Source organism: Folsomia candida, unplaced genomic scaffold, assembly GCF_002217175.1.
Source record: "Folsomia candida strain VU population unplaced genomic scaffold, ASM221717v1 Fcan01_Sc051, whole genome shotgun sequence".
Classification (NCBI taxonomy): domain Eukaryota; kingdom Metazoa; phylum Arthropoda; class Collembola; order Entomobryomorpha; family Isotomidae; genus Folsomia; species Folsomia candida.
Genome location: NW_019091243.1, coordinates 572,641 through 583,665, shown reverse-complemented (window position 1 = coordinate 583,665; position 11,025 = coordinate 572,641). Strand labels below are relative to the sequence as shown.

The 11,025-nt window shown below is 38.2% G+C and overlaps 1 protein-coding gene across 1 annotated transcript; it reads left to right on the top strand.

The window, feature by feature from the left end:
• The first annotated feature begins 4,273 nt into the window (after window positions 1–4,273).
• On the top strand, window positions 4,274–10,298 carry LOC118433417. Its single transcript, XM_035845340.1, has 8 exons — window positions 4,274–4,336; window positions 4,411–4,473; window positions 5,068–5,266; window positions 5,937–6,185; window positions 6,673–6,933; window positions 7,194–7,436; window positions 8,642–8,804; window positions 9,689–10,298. Exons 2-8 carry the CDS (start codon window positions 4,411–4,413, stop codon window positions 10,020–10,022), a joined length of 1,512 nt encoding a protein of 503 aa, XP_035701233.1. The 5' UTR covers window positions 4,274–4,336; the 3' UTR covers window positions 10,023–10,298.
• Window positions 10,299–11,025: the final 727 nt, after the last annotated feature.

The following is an 11,025-nucleotide window of genomic DNA, read 5'->3' as shown; positions in this document are numbered from 1 at the left end:
CGGTCCCCATCAACGTTTTTTATAGTCCGTTGGGCTAAATTAAAGAACACCTTTGACTTTTACAGCACATGCCAAATGCACTATTTTTATTCGATTTTTTGTGTGAAAAACTATCGCCGCCCGCTTCTCTTCAATTTCCCATATATTTATCCAGATGTTCAAAAATTACAAAGTCCATAATGAATCATAATGTAAATCACATGGCGAATCTAATGCACTTATCAGATTTTAATTCTGCTGTGTAGTTTTTCAGAAATCAGATGTTGACAGCCAGCTATAGCCAACTATGTATGTACATGCACACTAAACAAAAATAACTGAAATTTACTCAAGGTTGGATAAAAAGGGGACGACACAACCGAAAGGTAAATTTTGTCCAACGTTGAATAAAATTTACCCAACCGATGTGTAAAATTTATCCAACAAATTTTGCTTATTTTGTCCAACGGGTGGGAAAATTTTAATTATTTTTGTTTAAAGTGTACAAAAATATTCATGCTTCGTTCTTTTGTGATTATGGAAGAATAAGTTTTTTGATTGATTCAATTTTGTTACCATGTTATTCACACGGTTGGATTTCCTCCTATCGAAGAACTATATAGTAACAAAATTCCAATTTTTCAATTGCAGAACTAATGAATCCCTCTCATCAGTTTGAAAACGGTGATTTTAATTATCTACCATTCTCCTCGATTGAGAATGGTGAGATTGACTTCACATCGTTTCCGGTCGGTGCTGGTGCTGTCGAGCTGACAACGGACCAAGGTCACACCTTTGACCTCGAGTCAACCTTGACCTCCTTGGTGGCGTGGCGAGACGACAGCTCAATCGCCATGGATACGGACGACCTCGACGTCACCTTGCCATTTTCAGATTTGATAAACCATGCAGCTCTCTTATCACTTGATGAGCCCACGTCACAAAGTGAGTCATCATCAGAACTAGATAACTCGCTCGATGAGGTCTTATCTTCCATTACGTCATCTCCAGTCGATATTGAGGCAACAGACACACAATTAGGAGACATCATATCGCCACCACCTCAAAAAAGAGGGCGGGGCCGACCACGAATATTGAAAAAACCCGCGCCTAAAACTGCTCCCCGCGTACACAAATATGAATTGGAACCCATCACAAAAGACATCCGGGATGCGATCGCGGCTAGAAAAAATCGCGTCGCGGCGAAACGACGGCTGGAAAATCTTGTAGCGGAGAACGATGCCAAAGAGTAAAAAATTTCCCGCTTGGAAGAAATTATTAAAGAGAAAAATTCGGAACTTACAGATTACAAGAAAAAATTGGAAATTATTCAGCAAATTTTGACAAAGGGGCAAAATCAGGTGATAATTGATGACACAAATCTGGACGTGGATCAACTCGGGCCGACCATTTTGGAAACGATGTGATAAATATTGACTAAAATATTTAATATTAACTTAATTTTAGGAAACTTATTACATATGAAAAACATTTTATTTTTGTATAATCACTGATTTTTGAAGATGGGCCGTATACAGATTGGAATTCGATCTAGGGAGGAGAACGTGGGACGTTTGCCACGCCACATTTTGATGCCCTTCGGATGCGTTGTCGGACTTAAGCAGGACCGGAAAAGGGAAGGAGGGTTCGACTTCATGGGTCCATGTGGGCCCGTTGCACTCATTTAAATGGGCACTAAACGCTAAACAGGAGGCATTTTAAATTCACGAAAATTCTCAGATTTCTATACATAATATAAACTTTTTTTGAAAGTTCTTCTGCTCGATGCAATACGAAACTGTAGATTTTTAAAGTTTTTAAATTTTTGACTGCTATTGAAAACTGAAAAAGTGGAGTATAGTTTTGGATAGAGGAGAGGAAATTTCTTGAAGAGAGAAATTATTATTTTGAATCTGAGGAAAAAATTGGGTTTTTCGTGAATTTGAAATGCCTCCAGTTTAGCGTTTGGTCCCCATTTCGGTAGGTGTGGCGGGCCCAAATGGACCCATAAAGTCGAACCCTCCTTCCCTTTTCCGGTCCTGCTTAAGTCCTACAACGCATCCGAAGGGCATCAAAATTTGGCGTGGCAAACATCGCACGTTCTCCTCCTAAAATGGACTCGATCCAATTCCGTTTGCATGCCGCCGACCGTCCAAAATTTGTGATTATGCCTTATTTTAACTAATGCCGCCCGGAATCTTATTTATTTTCTTTGAAAAAAACAAGCAAAAATTTTAATTAGGAGTTCTGGGCGGGAAAATTCGAAACTTCTTCGGAACCTTGTAATATCGACAGTTTGCGATTTCCGAAATTATGTCACACTTCCATGTCGATTAAAATCATTGGACGGATCAAGGATTAAGACACGTTTTGAAAATTGATTTCGAATTTTTCGAAATGTTTCGAACTTAGAATTATAAAAAAGTAATAAGGATTTTTTAAAGTTTTGACTCTGGTGATTTCAATAATTTTAAAATTCTACCAATATTTTTTTCTGTACTTTTTTGAAATTCTAAGTTCGAAAAATTTCGAAAAATTCGAAATCCATTTTTAAAACGTGTCTCAATCCTTGATCCGTCCAATTATTTTTGTCGACATGGAAGCGTGACATAATTTCGGAAAATGCAAACTGTCAATTATTGTACTTGGAGGAATTTAAGTTTGCCGTTTTTGTACCATAATCCATCCCCATCATTGGTGCTGGATTGCGCGGCAAAAACGTCAAACTTAAATTCGTCCGAGTACAATAGCTTCAAATATTATGAAGATGTTTCCGATGACTTAATTGGTATTTTCTTTAAAAATCTTAAAAATAAAGATTTCAATCATCCGATTCATATATTATCGATTACTTCTTTTAATCAATGTCTTTAATTAATCTTAAAAACATTGAAATAAATATATAAATATGTATAATTCGTGAAACTTGAATTGATACTTAAATACTGTCTTTCTAATACTGTCATGCCACACAAAATTTGAGAATAAATTACATATAAATTATGAAAAACCCCAGATTGCAAAGAAATATTCACGGAAATTGTTCCATTTCGCGGCATAATCATGGAAATCCTGCAAGTCCTCATTTAACACACCGAGAATAAAAAGTAAGCAAATTGCTCCTGGGGGTGTCTATATATGACCTCACACAGGATTGGTTGCGTTGTGCTACAGAATTGTAGTAAATTTGCTACCATCTTGTAGCATATCCTTACCCCACTGTTGCGGTTAGTCAAAATGTGGCAAAAAATTTACTACAATTCCGTAGCATTCCGGTGAGGTCATATTGCAAGTTTACTAAAGAGAGAGCATAAATATACATACACCGGAACTTGACTCATACCTATGTACATATGTACATGTGCATCCTGTCCTTAAGGCCTCAGCCACATATGCGTTTTTTGCTGCGTGATGCGGCATTTTTTGATGTTGATGTTGATTTCCACATCATCCACATCAAAAAATGCAAAATCGTTCACATTTGCATCATTTTTTTGCCGCATCATTTTGACGCCACATCTAAGATGCGGCAGTTTTTCACACTGCATTAATTTTGTCAAATGTGAATACTTTTGCAACTCTTTCACAATATTCTCAACTCATGTGAACATATTTGTCTTAGAAATTCAAAATAAAAAGTGCTCTTGTATCCGACATGGGGTGTGTGTTACTTTTTTTCATTTTGATTTCCTTCATTTACTTGTTCGCTTCAGCTTTCATGTCGACATAATAAATCCAAACATTGAAAAAGAAATTTTTGAAAACTATTTTGGCTAGTTATAGTGCATATTCATCAAAATCAATGAAAAACAAGCGAACTAACGTTTTTAAACAGATTTTATAACGATTTGACTAAAAGATGCACAATATTCTACTTTGCTGCTTCTCTGGGAGAAGCCGCAAGATTTTGAGATGCGCAGGAGGAAAATGAGTTGCGGCAGCAATTTGATGTTGCTGCAAAATTATATGTGAACAGGCGAGCAGCAAAAGATGCGAGAGCAAAAACTGCGCGCAGCAGAAGTTTTGCTGCCACATTTTTTGGCGCAAATGTGAACGATGGTGATGCGTGATGTGGCATCAAAAAATGTCGCATCACGCAGCAAAAAACGCAAATGTGACTGGGTCCTAAGGCAATGCTTGAATGGGAAGAGTGATGCATGTATGTACCTACCTAACAGTTCTGTCCGTTTGGATCCTCATCGTTTTATGTAGTGAAAGGGTTATAACTTTTGTTTCCTATCCCTTAACGATTCCTACTAGAACAACATGTGTGTTGTTGTTGTGAAAGGGAAAAATTTACCAAGGAAATAGATATTTCGAGAAGAAACTCACATAAATAGTTCTACGTAATGATAAAGTACTTTAGTTTATTGTTACATACACTAATTGTTAATTAGAGAGGGGCATATTTACATTGTATTTGACTAATAGATGGCAGACGAGACAAAAAGGCTTGTGACTATGGGGGAACAGCATCCGTTGAAAAACTTCGTGGTAAATTCGCTGATTTTCTACATATACATACATATATCTTTAACTATATAGATATTTAATCCTGTAATAAATACAGAGAGTGTTCTCCTCTCCTGGAACGATTTTTAAGAATTTTTTTCTCACAAGCTGAGGAAAGATGAACCAACACGGCTTTCGAAATATCTTAATACACAAGCACTTTATTCACAGTGAAATTTTCAACCCTAAATCTGCTCTTACGCTAAAAACAAAAATTTGTGAAATCCACACCACCGGTGTCAATACATTACTTAACCGCGTTGGTTACAATGCTGAATCCGAGTTAGGATGATTTTGATAGCGGTGGTGATAATGTTATAACCGAACGGAAAAATTTCACTACAACTCGGAATCACAATTGTAACCAAGGCGGTTAAGTCATATATTGACACCGGCGGTGTTGATTTGACCAATTTTTGTTTTGAGTGTAGGAAGCAGACAGATGTAATATATTGATTCTTCTAAAGTACTTCGAAACCCGTTTTGTTTTATGTATCCTTTCCTGGCTTGGGACACCAAATTCTCAAAAATTGTTCGAGTAGAATGGGACACTTTACTTGTGATATCTTCGTCTAGATTGTTTCCAGACTGTTTGAAATAATAATAGACGAAACATTTCCTCCTCGTTTGAATGGGTGGGATAAGCACGAAATGATTAATTTGTCCTTCGTTTGCGCCGAGTGGGCGTGCGAGGCGAGGAAATATATTCATCAGCGAGACGAAGACGGCAGATATTTCTTTTTGGATTCCTGGCTCTCGTCTAGGCTAGATAATGGTAATTGGATGACCACCAGGCCCCGTTTGAGGCATGGGCGGGCAAGGCAATACTCTCTCAATAATTTTTTGACATAATTGTTAAGGGCGGTGGTACTATGCAACTCTACCGTGTGGTAACACTATAGTAAGAAATTGTCTTCTGAGGGTAAGAAATTGCCTCAGGTATTGGTGATATTTTTATTACGTCAGCATAGACATTGGGGGCTGAGCAGGATTTAGCTTCTGTATATTTATATGCTACCCTTTAGTGATAAATTATTATCCACGCGGTAGAGTTGCATAGTACCTCCGCCGGTAACAATATCATCAAAAAATTCTTTAGAGTGTGCACTACATAGATAAAAAGAAGCTTGTGGAGTTTTATAACTTATCATGCAAAACAACAAGTACAAATTGGTAAAAAGTATTCTATGTTTTTGTATCAAATATTCAATGACATTTTTTGCAAACGTAGTGATTTGTGCAAATGCAATTAAATGGAAAAGGCAAATTTGTGTAGGGATAACATGTATAATAAGAATGGTGAAAAATTTTGGGCGCCAAATTAGCGTTTAGGCCCCATTATATTTATGCCTAGGGCGCCACATTTCCTTGAACGGGGTCTGATAACACTTAAATGTGGGCTTGAGTAATTTGGTGTTAATCATCTACATATCTATTGGATACAGGTGCTGGGCCGACCGTTGTGGCCCTACTGCCGCCTGCCCTCTGGCCAGCTGTGGGGCCATGCATATCAAATGTTGACGCGTCAGGGCGCTGTTTGTCAAAAGTAAAGGCTGCAAAGATTTCAAAACTTGTGCCCGATTTGGAAATTCTCAAGGCCTCCGTGGCATTTTCAAAAAGTTGGTTTGCGAATGGTGAGTTCTGGCGTTTTTCCGGGGCTTCTGAGATTCTTGTGGGTCTTTGTAGAATATGGGGCTGGTTGATGCATAATTCCTAAAATTACACATTAAAGTAAAACTACAAAATTCAATATTATAGTTTAGCACAGCATGTTCATTGACTTTTTAACAAGTCAAAAGTTTATTTTTTGCAACATAGAAAACCAGAAATTAAATCAGAAATATAAATATAATGCAATTTGAAAATTCAAGAAATTCTCGAAATTCTATGCTAATTCAAAAAATTTAATTTTCACCCATATTAGTTCTAGTTTAAAAATCTTCAATCTGCTCCAAAAAAACGCAAAAATCCTGTTAAACATTAAGACTTTTCCCAACATTCGATACCCGGGGTATCGGTATCATACCCCCCAAAACCCAGAAAAACCGGAGCCTGACATAGGCTCCCGGCTCATTTACTTGGAGTCCTTCTTAACTAACTCTAATAAAGAATATATTTAGAATCTAATAACTGCCTGAATACATACATATGTAAGTACTGGTAATTTCTTACATATTACAGACTATTCAATCCACACCGTATTTGACGGGAGCCTACAATTTCTGAACGTCAAGGAGCTCACGTTGTGGGTCAACGGGCCTTGTCCTTTTGTTGAAGTGCCCAGCCAAACTTATCCCGGGCCTGAGTCCAGCTATGAACTCACACCGGAACAAGAAGTTAGCGAGTCCGAAACAATGCTAAGGGCGTTCCCAAGGTTGACCGTGTTAAGCCTAAACAATCACATTTGCCCTGTTTTGGAAGCCATTTTAAGCATGCTTGAAAGTAATAATTTTATATGCAAGGTCGTATGAATGTCACAATACAAAGGGAAACTTTTCAATCAGACAAATTCGTAAATTTCCATTAGCTACGGAAATTTTTGTCTATGAAAGTCAAAACTTTATGAATTTTGGCAAATCTTGAATTGGGGGATTTTCCGTCTGCCAAATTTTCCATTGTAGCGCGAAATTTAAACCACACTTTGACACGAAACGTATGTATAAAACGGGAAATGTAAATTAAAACATTTTTAATGTATTTAGACGCACCACCATCGCTTGAATCTATCTACCTCGTCGTCCGATCGGAATGGGTGACAAAAAAAATCGTGGCGCAATACCCGCTCCTGATGCAACCTCACTGGATACAAATTCCTATCACGAAAATCTTGTTCCTGGTTTTGGTGGGCATTGAATACCCTACATTTCGGGATGTATTTTTCTTCCAGGTTTTACTAAACCATTGCTCTCTAACTCTGGAGGAATTGGAAATTACTGAATTGACTGGTATGTACTCAGATTTTATCGTAAAAGGATTTGCATCGGGTTGAACCGAGGGGGACGTCCATCAATTATGTCATGCAAAAGTCGCGAATTTCTAGACCTCCTCTTCCCCTTTAGCATACAGGTGTCACGTATTCGCGGTATCGATGAAGCCTAAGCCCCGCATCCCATCATTTCGCGCCACATATGTAATTTACGGACGGCTTTTACTACAGTGGTCTTGCTCTAAAGAATGGATGTCAACAAGCAGATCGGGGTGGGGTCCATCCATCCCCCATGTGTAAATAAGTGGCTCTATTGACCACTGTTCAGTGGTGGTAACATGGTACCTGAAGCAGAACTCTCTTTTAAGATGCAGAATTTTATTCTATTTTAACACATGCCTCGTGTATGTTTTTGAAATCCCCGCCCAAAAATGCGTCGAAAGCGGTGGCAACAAAAAATTCGACAATTATCGACTTTGGCGCCGTCTACACGGTCATGGGGTCCTCGCACGACGAAATGATGACGATTTCTGAAATCCCCGCCCAAAACTACGTCTAAAAGTGTGGAAACGAAAAATTCGACACTTTTGACCGTTCATCACATCACAGTGGCGCCATGACCTTATGATCTACAACGCCCACCTTCTAACTCGGGCGTACTTCAAAAATTAGAAACACGTTGGCGAAAACCGCATGTCGAAATTCGATTCCGTTCTAAAGTTGCCATAAGGTGCATTATGAAAGAAGATTTTTCCGATCTTTGTTTCATCCATGCGCCGTATAACAAGAATCCCATACAACACATACACGAGGCATGTGTTGTATGTATAAAATTCTGCATCTTAAAAGAGAGTTCTGCTTCAGGTACCATGTTACCACCACTGAACAGTGGTCAATAGAGCCACTTATTTACACATGGGGGATGGATGGACCCCACCCCGATCTGCTTGTTGACATCCATTCTTTAGAGCAAGACCACTGTAGTCAGGACTAATTTTTGTGCAAAAATTTTAGCAAGACGGGGAAACAGAAACTTAAATGTCGTCTTCAAACTGACTTGAATAAACACTCTCATTTGGTACACTTTATAGTGAAATTGAGGAAATTCCATTGTAGCAGTAATTTGATAAAAAGAAAAGAATGTCTTTTCGCGCGAAAAATCTGTCCTCACTACCACGTAGGCATTAATCGTTAACGACAGGCTCAAAAATGATTTCCCCACAGCACACATGGACAGTCCCAAGGTAACAATTGCCTTTCCAAAGATGCCTCGATTAAGAAAAATAAAGCTGGTCCAGATGCCTTGGCCACCGCACATTTGCTACCGATATTTTACCCCCCAAGTGCAGGACGATGACCCCGCGATCCAATTTCCATCACTAGAAGAGTAAAATTACAAATCGAATTGACAGCGGAACACATTGCTGACAAGCAACACCGGGATTGTTGAGCGAGTTATTTAGAAAAAAAATTGAGCCAAAAATTATGATGCAAAAATGAAAAAAATAAACCGTTACAACGCATGTAACCAAGAGGTGAAAGTAGTGTATTTATCATACGTCAAACTGAACACAATATTGTGTTTGCCCGTTCAAGATCTGTTAAAATTGACATGTCTGACGTTTCTTCAACATGTTTATCAAATTGAACTGTTGTTGACATTTAAATGACCTCTAAGTGACATTTCGTGACACGTGAGGTCAAAATGGAGGTCACCATTGAACTCCTCAATCAAAGATAGTTAAAAATGATGTCACATGCCACAACTGACACGTGTCACTTTTTCGTCACTGTGACGACGTCATCGTCACAGGTGACGATGACACAGTATCCATCTTCGAACTCGTCCTGTCCCACCACGTTAGGAGTTTACGTTCAAAATTTCCAGTCTCTATGTCTTTCCGTTCAAAAGTTATTGGACCAACGGACAGACAGACAGACAGACAGACGGACAGACGGACATAACGATCTTATAAAGGGCTTTCACCCCTTAATAACTTAGTTTGCGTTGGATGGCCCGTTTACGGATCAAAGTTCCTACATAAATATGTCCCTGTTTTTCACCTTGAGGAGGAAAAATCTTAAAAAAATGTTCAAACATTGAGCTTTGCCGCCGATATTTTCTTCGAAGGAGCCAGTCGCCGGGCCATGTGCTTCCTAATGTTTGGCTCGATTTTTTGATATAAATCCCGGTGTAGCTTTGAAAAACGGTTCCGTTGCGAGTTTTTTCATGTGTATTTTATGAAATTTTAAATCGTTGACATCTTGCAGACTTCTCTTCGATGGAGTTCAATGCTATCAATCAAGCGAAAAATGTTACGATCTGGACGCCACCTTGTTCATGATTGAAGCCCTATTCCCGTCAGAGACCAAGCCTTGCGAGTCGTTACAAATGTTGTCAATTTTTTCCGGGGTGCACGATGAGGTGTGGCAGAATGACGAAGATATAATGCGGCTACTACCTCCTCCCATGGGGCATCTTGAAGTTGAGAAGAATCATTTATGTCAGGCATTACCAAGCACGATTGCACGTTTTAAAGGAAAAATATTATCCAGATTTCCGAATTTAGTGACGGAATGTGAAAATTATATCGCTTCGATTTAGAAACAAATATGTACCCACAGAATTTAGCGTTGTAAAGTTAGAAGTATTTAGCTCACTCAGTAGTAATGATTTGGATATAACTTTGAACCATTAATATGGAATAAGCTGCCAGAATGGATCCATGTTTTTGATACGATTTTGCACAAATAGAATCTCACAATTGAATTGCGAAATTCTCACTTTTTTACCTGCAAGCTAAATAAATCCGTTAAAACGTTGAGAAGTAAATAGTTACGGGTGAGTCCCTACACGCAAAACACAAATTGGTCAAATCAACACCGCCGTTGTCAATATATGACTTAACCGCCTTGGTTACAATTCTAATTCCAAGCAGTAATGAAATTCTTCCGTCCGGTTATAACATTATCACTACCGGTCACAAAATCATCATAACCCTGATTCAACATTGTAACCAAAGCGGTTAAGTCATATATTGACACCGGCGGTGTTGCTTTGACAAATTTGTGTTTTGAGTATACACATTATATGTGACAAGCACGCTTCGAGTGGTGGTTTACATAAGAGTCCATTTAACAATTTAACCGAATCTGCTCGTTATTGTGAAAGTGATTTAGGTAAGCACACAGTTAATCGAATGGCATCGAATCAAATAAATTTTTTTCAGCAGAACCTCACACAAATTTGCGTGATGCATGCAAACATATTTAAAAAAATATGTTTGTTCATTCATGAATAAATAATGTATACAATGTGAAACTAGTGGGATTCCGGAGTTGTTGAAATCAATTTAGTACGTACACATTTGACATACAAATAATGTTACTTGATCACAGATACATACCTGCATACATATTTACATAAATAAATGAAATTGGGTCCAATTCGCGACGGGGAAACCGGTAGCGTAAAGTTTATTTCCCAATCAATTTTTATGGGGTTGTCAGACAACTCGTAGTAAAATAAAGACAACCAAAAAAGTAAAGTGTAAAAATAAATGGGGACCTGTTTTTATACACATTTACATATTTCTAGTGTAAACTTT